Source organism: Neolamprologus multifasciatus, chromosome 10 (genome assembly GCF_963576455.1).
Source record: "Neolamprologus multifasciatus chromosome 10, fNeoMul1.2, whole genome shotgun sequence".
NCBI classification, from domain to species: Eukaryota; Metazoa; Chordata; class Actinopteri; order Cichliformes; family Cichlidae; genus Neolamprologus; species Neolamprologus multifasciatus.
The window spans coordinates 31,459,547-31,477,414 of record NC_140448.1 but is presented as its reverse complement, the minus strand read 5'-3'; the positions used below and the strand labels follow the sequence as shown (position 1 = coordinate 31,477,414).

Below are 17,868 nucleotides of genomic sequence, written 5' to 3'. Positions count from 1 at the left end.
GAGTCCTGTAACTGAGTATCCACGCCTCGCTCATCATGGCTGGTTTCAAAGTTTGAAACTTCAAAACTGGACTTCACTGACCAATCACGTGGACAGCGTCTGTCTTTTATATACAGTCTATCGTTAGCGTTCTTGAGATCAGCGTTAAAAGATGGTGTCAGGTTGATGTAGACTATTTTTAGAGGAAAACTGTTGTTTTATCTCACCTCCCTTCCCCTCCTCGCTCTTTAATCATTGCTGCTAGGCTAATGTCTGTCTAAACAGCCCCTTTTTCACTCATGAAATAAACAGCTTCCTTTTGCATCTAAAGAGCTGCTTTTAGGTTTTTGTGTCAGTGTGTGGGCAGTTTTTCTCTGAAATGGAAGCGCTTCAGAGCTACGAGCAGCGTTTAGCTTCTCAGAGAGGGCATTTGTGAGCTAACACACCTACACCGCTGGATTTATGACAAGTGGAGTCACAATCTGCACAAACCGGGAACAGTTAAATGCCGAGCGAGTGCGGAGCCGCTCCGGCTGTTGTTCCGTGCATTTAGCCGGATGTAAAGAGTCTCGTGGTGGTGCCGGACCTACACCTCATTTTCCCACCTCGCCTTCGTCTTACTCAGCGGGTCAGCGTGCAGATCTCTGCATTTCCAGACGGACAGATATGCGAGTCACGGCTGCTGCCTAATGCCCTCCTTCATTCCCTCTGAAACATTACCCATAATTCTTTGTCCTCGTGTCTGTCTGCCTCATTTTTTTCACATTGAGTCACCATGTAGGGTTCATGCTCAATAAATCACGCTGCGCTGTCCGACCACAGGAATAACAGCTCTCGCCAGCATACTCTCTCTGTCTGCCTGCTTCTGTCTTTACGGCTCGTCGTCAGTATTTAAAGTCTCTCTGTTCTGTCTTCTTCTCTCACCACACATATTTTTCTCTCCCCGTGGCCATTAAAAAGCTCCCACAGGAATCCATGACTCTCAAACCTCACGTATAAATATCAGATTCTTGTTTCTACTGTTTGAATTTATTTGTTTCTAGTTACTGTTACTTGTTTACCATCAGACTAACTTTGTTCTTACTTCCGTACAAAAATTCTTCTTTTTACCGCAAAGAGAGATGTTTGTTTGGAAAAGAACCCACACAGTGTGTTTGAACACTGCTGTCAGCTCAGCTCTGTTTGGGCTGATTGATGTGTATCAATGTAAGCCCCGCCCCCTTTCCCCCTAATCGAGGCCACGCCCCCACTCCATACATCCATATGATAATAATACTAACAATGATGAAGTTTTTCTCTTATTGCAATGTCTCAGCCCCGCCCTCATTCTCCCTCTGAAACCCGCCCCCTTTCTGAAGCCCCGCCCCCACTCCATCATTGTTAGTATTATTATCGTATGGATGTATGAAGTTTTTCTCTCATTGCAATGTCTCAGCCCCGCCCTCATTCTCCCTCTGAAACCCGCCCCCTTTCTGAAGCCACGCCCCCACCCATACATCCATACGATAATAATACTAACAATGATGAAGTTTTTCTCTCATTGCAATGTCTCAGCCCCGCCCTCATTCTCCCTCTGAAACCCGCCCCCACTCCAAACATCCATACGATAATAATACTAACAATGATGAAGTTTTTCTCTCATTGCAATGTCTCAGCCCCGCCCTCATTCTCTCTCTGAAGCCCCGCCCCTTTCCCCTCCCACCGAAGCCCCGCCCCTCTCCACAAAGACTCATTCAGAAAAAAAACACTTGACAACTGTTGACAACACCTCGGTAACACAAATGCTAGCCACACCTTTGTTTTAAGAGGTAAAATTACTACTTTTTTCAATGGAGTCTGGTGCAGGGTGGTGGCTTCATATCTCTGTCAGGAAGATACGGTGATATTGAGTCCTTTAGGTCTTTCTGCCTCTACCTGAGGACATGGCTGACTGCCACCTGCTGCAGGTAACATGCTCTATATAAGCCCTGTCTGTTGCCGGGTATAATCATCGGTTCCTCTCTGGTGTTTTTCTTCTCAGAGCAGCACAGAACGCTCTGACGTCCGCTGATCATGAAGTCCAGGAAGTGTGAGAGTACACGATTCCTTTGGTTTCTCACCGCCCGGCTGCATCCTTTCAGAGGACTGAAGTGTTAACTGTCCGTGGCAGTTTTACGGCCCTGCTCTGTGCTCGCTCTGGACCGCTTTAACTGGGAATTGATTGTGGAGGAGAATTTGCTGAGATATTTTTGGTATCAAATGTCATTAAATCACAGCTTCTTCCCGTTTTGAAGCTCTCGCTCATCGTGTTGCTCTGCAAACGCCTCCTCTTTTTGCTTTTGGCGAATTGTTTTTGTGAAATTCGACTCACTACTCCGGTGGTTACTCATTTAACACGAGTTGTTTAGTGTTATGTTTAATGACATTCAGCTATTTAACGGTGCTGATAAGATGATACAAATGTGACTCTGACACATCAGCATGCTTCACAATAAAAAAACAAATCCAGGCTTTCTCTGCCAGCAGCGCTGAGTAACATGCTTGGATGTCACACTGTTCCACAATCATGGTAAAAACAAAACATAGATGTAGCTTCCAGGTCGCACAAATAAAACGTGGAAGTGCTTAAAAACCTGCATTCTACTTGTAGCCCACCAGGGGGCGATTGCAAAACAACTATAGACATCTATGAGGAAACAGCTTTCTGTTCATGGACTGAATCATTTGTTTTGGGTCAAACTGAATAAAAAAATTAATACTTAGTAAATCTTCATCGTTCCACGTTTCACACAGGATTAGCTGTGGTCCTTTCCAATCACTTATTGACTAACGTCTTACCTATCACATATTACAAAGTTGTTTGATACGTAGACTCGCCCCTTCTGGTCACATTAGTTCCATGCGGCCAAGATGGGGTTGGCATAAATGCTCGTCTTGAGGCTTATAAACAGGACTTAAGACACCAGAGGATGAGGTTACGGTAGCTACATCCAGCCATCCATTTTCTGTGATCTGGGTTCAGCTCACTGGGGCAGCAATCTGAGCAGAGAAGCCCAGATGTTCCTCACCCCACCACCTCCTACAGCTCATTAGGATGTTTCCAGCCCAGTCGACAGATGTAAAGAGTCTGCCCTGGGGCCTCCTGCTGGTACGACATGCCCGAACACCTCACCAACAAGGCATCCAGGAGGTATCCTAGTCAGATGCCCAAGCCACCCTAACTGCCTCCTTTCGATGTGGAGGAGGAGGAGCTCCACTGCTGATCCTATTTCTAAGGGAGAGGTCAGCCACCCATCAGACAAAGCTCATTGCGCCGCTCATATCTGCAATCCGTCTGTTAGTCTCACGCTCCACCCAGTTCTGGCTGATAGCCACAGTCTCAGACTTGGAGGTGCTTATCCTCGCTCCATAAGAACTATGAACAGAATCGATGACAAAGAAGCAGCCTGGCGGCGTCCAACACCCACCAGGAACGAGTCCGACTTCCTCCCGCTGATTTGAATTTTAATATCATCGCGATTTTGGCTTCACATGAATAAATGTCTTGTCTCCCTCCCCTCACCCCCAACTGGTCTTTGCAGATACCCGCCCCTCCCTGAGGCTGGTTCTGTCGGAGGTTTCTTCCTGTTAAAAGGGAGTTTTTCCTTCCCACTGTCGCCAAAGTGCTTGTTCATAGAGGGTCTGATTGTTGAGGTTTTCTCTCTTATTTTACGGTCTTTACATTTGAATTGAAAGTATCTTCAGAAATCTTGAATTGAATTGAAGATGAAGAGTCGATATTGAAGTTCTGTCAAAAGAATCAAATCAAAAACAAATCAAGTGCTCCTTAAATCAGCTGATGATGATGCGCCCTCACGAGCCAATCACAGATGCCCTCTGAAGCTTCCTGTATGGAGCCTGGATGATTAACACCACATTAAAATACAACAAAAATCAAAGTTGGCTATTCAAACACAGCACAAAGTGCAGGATAAAGAAAGACATGAGCATGAAAGCGGGTATCGGTCCAGCTCACACAGAGGCTCTGAAATAAAAAAATACACGACCGGTAAACACAAGTAACAACGGCTTCAGGACAACAGTCGCCATCGTGGACAAAAGATGTTTTTGGTTTAGAAGCAGACGTCACAGACGGCTCACAGCTGCTGAAGCACTTACAGGTCGGAGAACACCTTTAGTGTCTGCAGAGGTTAAATGACGGGAAGTGAAGGTGAAAGCAGCGTAATGTTTGCGTCACAGTGCCGTGGAAACGTGCCCGTCACTGAAATCAGTAAAAAAAATAATCATGTGACCTCAGGATTGATCAGGATATCGATGATAGTCGTGCAGCCGCGGCGCTCTGTGGGGAGGAGAGTCTTCTTCTGAAGTCGTCACGGAAACACACACACTGACTCTACACTTGGTGTGTGTGTGTGTGTCTGTGCGTGCGTGTGTGTGTGTTTTGCCCTTCAGCTCTCCTTCACCCCCCTCCTTCCTTCCTGCCGCTGCTGTCTTTACATCGATGCCCCCCTCAGGTCACTAACTGCTGTTACTCACATAATGATGGGGGATGCTGCCTGGTTGCCATGGTGATACTCACATTGGGGGTATGTGTGTTTGTTAGAAGGAGAGAGATTTGTCTTGGCAACCTCTTTGTGTGTGTGTGTTACAGTCAGAGCAACCGAGCTGCTGGACAGGATAATGGAAACAGCGGCGTCCTCTCAGAGTGGCGTCCTCTCAGAGCTTCGTGCTCGTTTCCTTTTTTTTTCACCTTTGAAACAAACAAAGTTGCGCTGTCACATCACTCTGTGTTTACTGGACCATGTCACACACCTGTACTGCACCTCCTCCCTGATCCTGATCATTTATCTTCCCCACATATCGTCAGGGTTTTAGCTTCATGTGAGCATCTGTGCTAATCGGATGAAGACGGCGTCTCCTCTGGAGCTGCTTCCTGTTTTAAACATGTTAACGGAGCACTGCATAACCCCACTGTTGTTAATGACAGCCGTGGCTCTTCAGTGAAAGACCGTGATCAGCCTGGGCCTCATGTTTGCAGTATAACATCTCATATATGTCAGCCTTTACAAGAGCTAGGACATGGACATGTGTCCTGTGCACCATATATACTCTGTATCATATAACATATACTGTTTGCCGTGTATAAAATATGTTATATATCTATATATTCAGTTATTTTAGGAAACTCTTTCACAAGTAGAAACTACTGCAAACACCTGGCTAATGTACTCTGATTAGGGATGGGTATCGTTTAGGTTTTATCAGATACCGGTGCCAAACCGGTACTTTTGAAACGGTGCCGGTGCTTAAAGAATGGAGAACACAAACTTTGTCCTAAAACCTCTCATGTTTAGCTGTTTTTTTTCTGTAAAAAAAAATCATAACAAGTTAGCCTTTTCTGCAGCTATACGGCATATATGGTATCACTCTATCAAACAAGAAGACAGCCGCATGTAGCTATGATGATGTTTGCTAGTTCACCTTACATGCATTAATGTAATAACATGGTTAGCCTACTCAACGTAAATTACACACGAACAACATTAAGCTACTCACGCAGAGAAGAACGGCTGCTGCTGCATCATCATCATCATCATTTCTGCTACACTGGCAGGGCTAGGGGCCAGGACTCTCCTCTTCAGGTTTTTGGGGGATGTTGCTAACTCCGGGTCGATAACAGGCACCACACCCGCAGTAGATGTGCACGTCTTGTGCATGTCTTGCAGCCAGCTATCAAATACGGCGCATTTTTCGGCTTTTAAAAAAACGCTATGCGTCGCCAGGTGTTTCATCAGATTTGAGGTGTTACCTCCTTTGACAGCATCACAGTATCAGCTTAAAGCACTTGTTGCAGCTGCTGAGTTTGCATATTTTGCTGTGAAGTACAGCCAGACTTTGACCGCTTCGCCTTGGGCATTTTTAATCTGTAGCTTTGCTCTAAAAGAACGTACGTACTTGGACCCGCCTACTATCCTTGGAAAGGTAAAATGATTGGCTGGAATCCAAAGTGTATCACATCTCAGGGAAGGAAAAAAAAGCACCGAAATGTGCGCTGATTTTCGGTCTGGTTGCTACCATTTATGTGCCATAATGGCACCGGATACCAGTACTCATCCCTAACTCTTATTACATTAACCATTTATAAATTAAAGATGGTGGCCAGCTAATGAGGCTGGTAAGAAGAACATTTTTGAGATAAGGTCAAACATATTTACTCTTTTTAAATGATCTTAGTGATTAACCATTTATAAGGTGACTTTAAGAACCATCTCCTATTTTTATTCCTGGAAGATTTTCTGTTAAAAATAAGACAAAGAAGTCCTGATGTCCTTCTTAGGTCTTAAATTTGGCTTCCCTGTTGTTAAAAGCTCTGAAATGGATGCAGTGGTTGAAATCGTGTGATAAAATAGCTGTTTACTGTGATGGATGTAAATCAATCTTGGAAAATGATGGCCATTTTTGAAAATTCTGATGTGATATACCAAATGATTAGCTCTGTAGGGAAAAACAGTGACTGTTTTTAAGAGCTCTGGTTCTTTATGTGTCCTTTCTGATAAACAGTTTAAAGAGTCGATCCTCAAACCAAAAAATCCCTCCAGAAGTCCAAGCCTGGCCAAATAATGGGAGTTTTCCCTGACAGCTAATTCCCATTTGGCTAAGCGGGCTGCATCTGACAAAGCTGGATTTATTCTGGCATGTTAGCTAATGCTAGCTAATGTTTGCTTGATACCCAAAGCAGCAGTTAGCCAAATGCTACGTCCTATTTTTCTTGGAAGTCAGACTTCAGAGCTTGGAGTGATGGCAATCCCAAGTTGAGTGTCTCCACTAGTAAAGTTGGAAAAGCAGGATTTATTTTGCTCCTTAGCGACGTGCAACCATTTGTGCATCGCTAGCAATCCAGCGATAGTTCGCTAGCAATGCTGGTGATGTTTTTTTTATGTTAATCAGTAAAAACGCTGCTGCAGCACGTTCAGGGAAACACCCTGACCCACACTCTGCGTATGTCTCACACAGCCACAAATACACAACAGTGGCAGCACGGGTTACGTGTTTTACAGTTTTGCTAATGTTTACGTGCACTGCCGCCATCTTGGATTGTGAAGTGGGGGTTGGTGGGGCTGCTCCAACACTCTGAGAGGGAAGTCTATTTTCAGTTCCAGTTTAAAATTCCAGTTGAGAACTTAAATTAGGCTTAAAAAGTAACGGCTTTGCTGTCATTAGCATGTGAAGCCAGGACGCTGGTTGATTTCAGGCTATGAAAGGTCTGTTTGTCCTTCACACTCTTCCTTCCCTGTGCATTGAAATTTCCATGATGAGATGAGAGCTTTCTCCTGATTGGACACGCAGAGAAAACTGATGTTCTGGATTGAATGTGATTACTTGATGAGCTTCATCAGTCCTCTCGTCATTCATCCCCTGCTGCCTCTTCATCAAACATCTTCTCTTTTCCTCTCCCGTCCTCGTGCATGATAAACCGCTCACACACAAACGCACGCGGAGCTGTTTCTAGGTCACGGGGGCTTATATGAATAATAAACAGCTGTCTGCTTTAAAGAGAATTATTTATAGAGGCCTTGAATGAGCGACTCTTCATCGCTTTATCTCCATCTTAAACGCCTCCTCGACTTTCTCCGTATTGTTGTCTTCATTATCTGTTATCGCTTTATTTCCCGGCCTCGCCGTGTTTGTTTCTGCCTCCAGGAATTCTCTCTGATGCTGATACTGCTGTACCTGTCATATACAGGAAGCTGTAGTAGTAGTAGTAGCTGTAGTATCAGACTGTGTTCTTACACCTCCCATCTGTTTTTCATCTGGATTTCCTGGTTCAGACCTGAGTATCCAGGCCATACACAGCCCGGCAGTTATGAGAAAATAAAATGTTAACCCCAGCAGCATCGAACAACAAGTGGAGGAAAAAATTAGTGTCGGAGTCAATTAATATCAGCCAGCCACGTCGCCTAGAGCTGAATCCGTGCCGAGATGCTGACTCTCCTAGTTTACAGCGAGAGAGCGCCACATTAACACATACATCAGAGTCTGCAGTCATTCATAATTAGCGAAACTCATTTTCCCCTCTTGACCGACATGTGGTTGCATCACCAAGTGTCTCCAGTGGACGTTAGAGGAACTGTGGGTTTTAGTTGAATCTAATCTGCCTCTGATGGTTATTGAGTTCCTGTTTCTCTTTATTCTTTATTATTCCTCTAGTTGCTTCCGTACGTTTTTTGCTGATTAACTACTCCCTCAGTTTTCAGCCGATTTTCTCCATTCAAACTTTAAAAAATTCAGCTCTTTCTGCTAATGCCAGCTATGACTTTTGGTGCTAATAACTTCTATACTTTTTGAGATATTGAATTTTTTTTTGCAATATTTTTTGCCCATTTCTGCCATATTATCAGTGGCGTCACTGATTTTCCTTGCCGGGCTGAGCTGTGTTTTAGCTCAGTGAGATGAGCAGCTGTTCTCAGACTGGGAGGCCCGGGTTCAAATCCCGCTTATGGCAACATTTCTTTCAGTTAACGGTTAAACTTTTTTAACTCTTTTCAGCAGAAATTCTGCTCATTCAACTCTTTTCTGCAATATTTTTAGCCTTTTCACCTCTTTATAGCACAATTCTCAGCCGCTTCTGCTCATTTCAGCAGAATTGTCAGTCTCTCCACCTTTCCTTTGTGAGAATGACTTTGGCTCAGTGAGATGAGTAGCCGCCTTGAGACCAGGAGGGCCAGGTTTGAATTCTTCTCAGGGCAGCTTTTTTTTTCACCACTTTTAAGCAAAAATTTCTCCGTCTTTACCCCTTTCAGTAGAATACTTTGCTTTTCACCACTTTTCAGCAAAAAATTCTGCTTCTTCACCTGTTTTCAGCAGGATTTTCAGTTCTTCACCGCCATGCAACTTTTTACAACTTTTCAACTTTTTCAGCGTTTTTCAGCAGACATCTTCAGCGTTAAGGCATCCACACAGCATTTTCGCAGGAAATGCAAATTTTTCTAGTTCTTTATTATTCCTCTAGTTGCTTCCAGACGTTTTTTGCCGATTAACTACTCCCTCAGTTTTCAGCCGATTTTCTCCATTCAAACTTTAAAAATTCTGCTCTTTCTGCTAATGCCAGCTATGACTTTTGGTGCTCATAACTTCTATACTTTTTGAGATATTGAATTTTTTTTTTTTTGCAATATTTTTTGCCCATTTCTGCCATATTATCAGTGGCGTCACTGATTTTCCTCGCCGGGCTGAGCTGTGTTTGAGCTCAGTGAGATGAGCAGCCGTTCTCAGACTGGGAGGCCTGGGTTCAAATCCTGCTTATGGCAACATTTCTTTTAGTTAATGGTTAAACTTTTTTTAACTCTTTTCAGCAGAATTTTACATTTTTTCACCACTTTTCAGCACAAATCCCAGCTTTTTCAGCTGTTTTCAGCAAAAACCTCTTTTCAGCAGAATTCTGCTGATTGAACTCTTTTCTGCAAAATTTTCAGCCTTTTCACCTCTTATCAGCATGTCCTGCTCACGGCAAAAGAAACTTTCAACACTTTTCAGAAAAAATTTCTCCGTCTTTACCCCTTTCAGTAGATTTTTTTTGCTTTTCACCACTTTTCAGCAAAAAATTCTGCTTCTTCACCTGTTTTCAGCAGAATTTTCAGTTCTTCACCAATTTTTTACAATTTTTTGCAACTTTTCAGCTTTACGGCATCCACACAGCATTTTCGCAGGAAATGCAAATTTTTCTAGTTTGTTTGTGTAATCATGAACTCAGCAGGCACTGGGGTTGGATCGATCCCAGTATCGATATTAGTATTAATACCACTGTTGGTATCGGTATCAGATCGATACTGGTGTCATAGGACCGATACTTTCTGTTCAGTTTAGCATGTAGCCGTCTGAACTGTTAAATATTTTTTTAGCACCTTCCTGTGTTGACTGTCACGTCTATTTAAAGCCTACAGCACATTTAAACAAAGCTGACCCAAAAACGTCAGAGATGGGCTCAGTTTCAAAATCCATGAAAATCCGAATGATGTGTTTTATTGGGTTAAATGATTATTGTGGAAAGTAAAAACCGGTGATATAGGGTTCAGAATTTGACAAACCGATGATGACTCATCTTATAAATCATGACACACTGCTCTCCCCTAAGTTGCTGCCCTTATAGGGTAAAAGTCATCGGTATTGGTATCGGCAGAGCTGGCCCTGTATGGATGGAAGATGGAAAAACTGACCTTCCAAAATAAATCTGGAGTCCTACGAAGTCACGCGCCGACCGGCACAAGTTTAAAGAAGCAGTCTTACAGCTGGAAGATCTGCTGACAGGAGCTGTAATCTGTTAATCTGTGAGGAAAGTGAAAATGTAGCAGTGAGGAGAGGAGATGTGGTGATGCATGAACAGAGAGAGAAACAGGAAGCGGAGAGTGACTCTGCAGAAACAGACAGGATGGCGGGCGGGGAGCTGAGGTCAGCAGGAAGTCAGACGCTGGCCAGACTAAAGCTTTGGGCTGAAACAGCATGATGTCATGTGGACTGAGCCCTCGTGGTAATCCCAAACATCCACACACACACTTTAACAGAACACACACTCACCAAGGCAGCTGCAAATCCACCAATCGAACTAAAAGTATCTCACATTCAGGCAGGTGAGTGCGGCTCACAAACTGACGAGATCAGGCTCTTAATCCTGAGGAAAATTAAAATTATTTAATCTGCGTCATATGTTGCTATTATTTTTGATTAAGGAAACCTGATAAATTTCTCAGCCCAGCATCTCATATCCTTCAATAATCTGTTTCTGCTGCTTCCTGCTGGTTCCCAGTTTGTTCGCCTCACGCACAGGTTAGCTGGAAGTGGTCGGGCATGTAACACAGCAGCTTTGCATGACTCACAGTTCAAAAAACCCTTCTTTATCTGACACTCAGCCCCTCAGTTCATCCTCTGTCCAAACAAGCTGTTTTGAGTCCTCCCCCATCTTTAAAGTGACTTTCTTCTGATTGGCTGCCCCTCATAAACAGTCTGAACAGCAGGTAGGCGGGGCTTCTGTGCACAAAAAGACCACAGTTGGGACATTACTCACCGCCTGATGTCACAGAGGGGTTAGAGTAAGAAAAAACTCGGCGTTTGGAGGAACGTTTGGCTCACTGTGATTCTTTGGACTTGCCTCAAAAGAGTATAAGCTCTGCCCACTGAAACAGGTCCTTAATGTCTACACGTCTGCTTCCTTTTTATTTGTCAAACATGTTTCACTACAGTTATTTTCTCTGTTGTTATCGTATTTTTAACAGGGGCGTGTAGCACATGGATGTTTTTGGATGCAGTACCGTGATTGGCCACTAGCACTGCTGTGGCGCTCTGCTCAAAGATGAATTTAAACAAATCGCAGCGTCGTGGAAACAGCAGTGTGGCTGTGTTTTATGCAGTTGGTTCTTTCTGACCTTTCGTGCAGATTACTGGGTTTTATTTTATTTGCTTCGCTGCAGGGTTACAGCAGGACTTTCAATCTGGAGATGCAGGCTAAGCTGTAATCTCTGTCACCTTCATTCAGCCTCAGCGGAGAGGTCAGAGGTGGCTGTGAGGAGGCACCGGTTTAATTTGTTTTTGTTGTTGTTTAATTCGGGGAGTGCTCAGTGCACGTTCGTGTCTCTGCAGCTCCTGTGTGTCGCGTGTATTTGAGGAAAGCACAGTTTTAGAAGCAGACGGTCAGAAGATGCATTATCTCAGCTCTTCAAAGGGCGGCTCCTCCGTCAGTCAAGCCAAATAATCAGGACGGTCTTTGAAGCTGTGCTGACGGCTGGAGTCGCCGGCCTGTGAACCTCCCTCGTCGTGCAGCAGCTCGTCTGTTATCTGCTGCAAAACTGTTTCGGGGGATGGGGCCTGTCTGACGGGACTCGCCACAGAGAAGGCTGATGGGAGTTTTTAAGAGCACTCTGGTTCATGCAGTGGCTGGAGGTTTGTGCTGCGAGTTGTTTTGGAAAGAAAGTGTTGCTGCCTAACAACAGGCTGAAAAGCAGCGCGAGTGTCTGCGTGCACGTGAGCACAGCGACCAGTAAACACAGCTGTGAAGAGACCGGACGCCGAGGTCTCGATGTTTTTACAAACCCAAACAAAGAGTTTGAGTCGTTGGGTTCAGACTTAAGCAAAGAACAAATGAAAAACTCGAGTTTTAACGTTGCACAGAGAACAGAAAGGCCGGACTCAAACTGTGCTTCTCTGTTCTCCTGGAGAAACTTCACCGAGCGTGCACGGCAGGAAAAGCAAAGATAAATACTCGAGTAAAATACCTGAACATTGTCTTAAGTGGAGTAACAAAGTATTTGTACCTCGTTACTTGTGTCTAATTAGCCCTCTGTCTGTGTTTCTAACAGGGCCTTGTACACATACGAGGATGAAAGCAACGACCTGACGCTGGCGGCGTCCGGAGGTAAGTCTCTGCTCATGTGACTCCCTCTCCCGTCCCGTCGCTGACGTCATTTCTGTGTTTTTAATGAAAAAGGTTTTAATGGCGAGCGTTCAGATTGGCTCCAGTTTGCTTCTGCAGAGCGGCGGCTGCAGCTTTGGGGGTAAAAACAATCATGCTCTTTGTCTCCTGATTGTTACTGAGCCATCAGAGATTCATTATCATTTCTGCTAATGATGCGCTGCAGGATCATTACAGAGTAATGGCACCCCTCCTGATTCGACGCTCGCTGTCACTGTTGTGTGTCGTTTGTTAGTCAGGATTTAGCAAATGTGCGCACGGTGGTTAATGTTAAACATCAGAAGCAGAGTGAAAGTCCAAATCTGGCTCGATTCACACGCATCCATTCAGAGACAGCTTTGACCTGTGTGCATGTTTACTGTGGCAACACAGACTCAGCAGTTTGTGAAATACTCACCATTTTATCTTATTTTAATTGTTTCATATTCTTGGGCACGAAAATGCTTCTTTATTCTCAGTTAAATAAACTGAAAAACCCACTGATGTGTGTCCTTGTGCACAAAGCAAACAGGAAAACGTTCACATATGCGGGGCGGGGGGTGGGGGGTAGTTTGAGCCCATTGCTGATTGGATTTGTTTACACTGGTTTTGGTCTACACACTCACCCAGAGAGTAGGCTACAGTTAAGTAATACAAACTGATCCTTTGAATGTAGCTAAACGTCTGCTTAAAGCACAGCTGAGGACCCAGATTAGACCAAATAACACTACAGGCTGTCCTTAGTTTGCCTGACTGGGAATTTGATACAAAGTAAATACATGTAAAGAAGGAAAAATCATTTAAATTAATAAATACTTAAAGAAAGTGACAGTGGTTTAAAGGATGAATCTGAATATCAGTCATAATCTACGTGAGACTCGGTAACCTCCTCTGCTCTGTTTCACTCTCTCGCTGAGCTCAAACAGGAAGAGCTCAAACATACATAAAAATAAAGTTTTATCTGTGAACGTCTCGTCTGAATAACCCTCTGCAAGTCTAATGTAATCATCAGTGTATAAAAAGAAGTGCTAAAGTGAAGTGTTTGCATCACAAATGCTGCAGGGACGACGACGATGATGATGCTTGAGACACTTCTACCCAGGAAACCTTCAAACCTAAACAAACCTATAAGCTGTGGAATAAAACCAGTAAAATTAACCCAGATTAACCATTTAAGCTCCATGTTTTAGTTCTTGCATTTGTTCAGCATAGCTTTGCATGACTCACAGTTCAAAGTCATTCTTATTTATCCTAAACCGAAACAAGCAGGTTTAGCTTTATTCACGCCAACTCTCTTCTGATTGGCTGCCCCAGCAGGCTAATCTATCCCACGGATTGGTTCAAACCACAGGACAGGGCGCTGTCTGGATGAGAGCGAAGTTTCATAGTTTTCCACCTGTTTTCCGTAGATGACGGTTGGAAGCGAGTGTTGGAGTATGTGGAGATTTTCTCTGTGAAATAAGCAAGACCTTCAATTTAAAGGATGTTTGCACCATGGCAACTCTAAAATCTCAAAATACTATATCATTCAGCATTAATGGCGCCGTCACTGCTGTGATAGTAACCTATGCTGTTTGTTCTTACATCATTGTGGATGCTGGTTTTTAATTCTGTACTGGTTCTGATTGGTCAGACCACAGGATGGATTTCCACTAGGGCTGCCACAAACGATTATTTTGATAGTCGACTAATCAGATCATCATCCATTGGGCGTAAAACGTACAGCTTACTGCACCAGCAGCATCTGCTCTTATATAACTATCATTAGCTTACAGCTTTAAGTGTTTAAGGTATGTGCTAACTAAAAATAAAGACAAGATGATAGTTTATTAAATTTTAATGACATTTGCAGATTGTTTTGGTGAAGTTTAATAAACTCCTTGCTATCTAAAATATAACAGGACACCGGAGTAAATTCTCGAGCATCTCACACTTCTGATAATCAGCTGCCTGCTTGACGTTTATTCAGCTGTGTAAAAACTATAACTTTAATCTCAGCCAAACCGATTTACTCAGGAACAAATAAAATACTGAAAAAAGCCAAACAATAACATTTTTAAGTTATCTAAGTGACTTATATATCATGTTTAACCTGAGTAGCGAAAGACAGCGGTGGGTTTGGAAACGATTTGCGGGAGTCCGGTGTTCTCACGGCTCTAGTTAGCCTAGCCCCCGGCTAGCTATCGAGCTAGTGGCTAACAGACGTGTCCGAAAACGTCGGAGCGCTTTTGAAAATATGTGGTGTCTTGATAAACTGAGCAGATATTTGAGGTTTACACAGCTACATTCTCGCCTGAAAATATGTTAACCGTTTATTTTGTGACCCAGAAAGAATAATAAGAGTAATATTAAAACTAACTAGCTGCCGCCAAAACTGAGCTGGGCTGCACTATGAATTCTGGGACACAGCTTCTTCTTCTTCTTCGGGGTTTAACGGCAGCTGGCATCCTTGTACATGCAGTGCTGCCATCTTCTGTTTCAGTCCGTTATTACACTCTTAAATCCTACTACTTATTCCTGCGTCTTTTGTGATCTTACAAAGCTTCAAACGACGCGTCGACTATTAAATCAGTCGTCGACGATTTTGATAGTCGACGTAATCGTGACTAGTCGACTAATCGTGGCAGCCCTAATTTCCACTCAGGCTGGTTCATCTCCTGAGAGATGGTGGTGGCTTCAGTCTGTTGTTTTCTCTGGACAGTAGAGATTTAACTAAAACTGCTGGATGTAGTGAGCTGTGCTCACTGACAGAAGTGTCCGTTAGTCTCTGCTGAGATTTCTCCGAATCTTTGGATTATGCTGCCAAAGATGATGAAATCTCCATTCTTTGCAGTTTCATCTTGTTCTTAATCAAACATGTGGATCATCAAGAATGAGATTTCCATCACGAATCATCGAGGTCCAGATTAGCCAACACAGCGCTGGTAGAAACTGTCGCTGCTGCTGCTGCTGGCCAAAGAGACGAAGCAGAGAGGGAGATGGCATGTTAGCAGGCAGCGAGAGAGAAGAGAGGCAGGAGGGTGGAGGCGAGAGGGGGGACACTTAATGTGGGGACTATGTAAGGACATGCAGGTGTGACAGAGGAGGATGCTGGGATAGGGTGAGAAGGAGGCAGATGATGAGCTGTGGTGACCCCCCAAGAAAGATCTTGTTCCTAAATGAATTATGCAGTACGTGTGATCTGTTTTATCACGAAAGTTTAAAGAAGTTTCTGTAGCATTGTGAACTCCAGATGTTTTGTGTTTGCTGATGTGAAGTTGACAATGATCTGAATGGTCCTGTGTGATGATGAGTCTTATTCATCTCTGTGTGCAAAGCCTGAATGTTCCCAGACAGGATCTGCTTATTTCCACTGAGTGTTCATCAAGTTCACATTGTTATGCTAATCTAGAAGTACAGAGAGAGTGATTCACTGAAAACTTCAGATTTCATTTTAAGGAACGACTCTACAACGTTTTTTTATGCACTCGTCACTTTAGAGAATTTAATCTGTTTTGCTTTCATGACATGTTTTTTTTTTTAATCGAGAGAAAAGGTCCAAAAGTCAGAATTAGCTGTTATTTTACTGCACTTTGTCTGTGGGATATTTATGTAAATACTGCACGTCTAATATCTCATTTACATATTTAAAGGTCAAATTAAACAAAATGTGTCTGTCTAATGGCTAAGTTTTATGGTGATATGTTACTTAAGTACTATTTTCTACTCAATAAGAACCTTTTGAAACTTTTGAGGCTGTTTAAAAGTGAATTTTCTGGTTTACTGTGACAGAAATCTCTAGTTCAGTATTTCCAGTTTATACTGGGAGATTTTCTCAGAGTCTGACTTATCTGACATTTTATACTGGAAAGTTGACCGTTTCTTATGATCTCTAAGTTATTATTTCAGAAACGAATCCATAGATTAGTGGATAATCTGTGGATTCGTTTCTGGAAAGGGAACTAGGGCTGCCACGATTAGTCGACTATCAAAATCGTCGATGACTGATTTAATAGTCGACACGTCGTTTGAAGCTTTGTAAGATCACAAAAGACGCAGGAATAAGTAGTAGGATTTAAGAGTGTAATAACGGACTGAAACAGAAGATGGCAGCACTGCATGTACAAGGATGCCAGCTGCCGTTAAACCCCGAAGAAGAAGAAGAAGAAGCTGTGTCCCAGAATTCATAGCGCAGCCCAGCTCAGTTTCCAACAATGGCGGCAGCTAGTTAGTTTTAATATTACTCTTATTATTCTTTCTGGGTCACAAAATAAACGTTTAACATATTTTCAGGCGAGAATGTAGCTGTGTAAACCTCAAATATCTGCTCAGTTTATCAAGACACCACATATTTTCAAAAGCGCTCCGACGTTTTCGGAGACGTCTGTTAGCCACTAGCTCGATAGCTAGCCGGGGGCTAGGCTAACTAGAGCCGTGAGAACACCGGACTCGCAAATCGTTTTCAAACCCACCGCTGTCTTTCGCTACTCAGGTAAAACATGATATATAAGTCACTTAGATAACTTAAAAATGTTATTGTTTGGCTTTTTTTTTCAGTATTTTATTTGTTCCTGAGTAAATCGGTTTGGCTGAGATTAAAGTTTTTACACAGCTGAATAAACATCAAGCAGACAGCTGATTATCAGAAGTGTGAGATGCTGGAGAATTTACTCCGGTGTCCTGTTATATTTTAGATAGCAAGGAGTTTATTAAACTTCACCGAAACAATCTGCAAATTTCATTAAAATTTAATAAACTATCATCTTGTCTTTATTTTTAGTTAGCACATACCTTAAACACTTAAAGCCACTATCAAAATAATCGTTTGTGGCAGCCCTAAAGAGAACAAATATAAACACTTCCACAAGTTAACAGTTAAAAATTTCTGCACATTTTTAATACAGAAAATATTATTCTTAGTAATCACCTTAATAGTCTGTGAACATTGACTAACTTGTACTTGCACTGGAAGTGTAGATTAAAAAGTTTTATTCTCAGGTGTCTGAGCAGTGACGCTGGTGTCCCGTGGAGTCAGCAGAAGCTGAAAAAACAGGCATGGCTGCGACTGTGCTGCAGTCATAATGAACTCTTGTCCTGTGCTGCAGGAGGCGGCCTGGCAGAGATCACGCTGACCTTTGACAGCGGCAGGGTGATGTACGGCTTCTGCGGCCTGAAGGAGCCCACCGCCGCTCTGCCACGATACATCCTCATCAACTGGGTGAGTCGCTGGAACGAGGGGGAAACGGGAGGGGGCACGCTCTGAAATGTCCTTCAATGCTATAAATGAGAATATCAGAGTCATCGAGGGTCGCTGCACATTTTCAATTTAGTCGTTTATTTGACAAGGACGCGCTGATGAGAGCGATCTAAAACTCGTCGTCGCTGCAGCCTCAGCAGCTGGAAGAAGAGTGACATCGGCAGACACGCTGATGTCACCAAATGCTGCGATTGTAGTGAAAGTGTGAGAAGCAACCCGAGTTCTGAAACTCGAT

General features: G+C 43.3%; 1 protein-coding gene across 4 annotated transcripts in view; it reads left to right on the top strand.

The window, feature by feature from the left end:
- The window catches only part of dbn1 (drebrin 1), a 128,961-nt gene that overhangs the window by 90,518 nt on the left and 20,575 nt on the right, over positions 1-17,868 (top strand). For all 4 annotated transcript variants that reach the window (XM_085173718.1, XM_085173715.1, XM_085173717.1 and 1 more), the window contains 2 exons: positions 12,306-12,361; positions 17,482-17,594. In XM_085173718.1, coding sequence (XP_085029844.1) covers positions 12,306-12,361; positions 17,482-17,594 — 169 coding nt within the window. The remainder of the gene's footprint in view (positions 1-12,305; positions 12,362-17,481; positions 17,595-17,868) is intronic.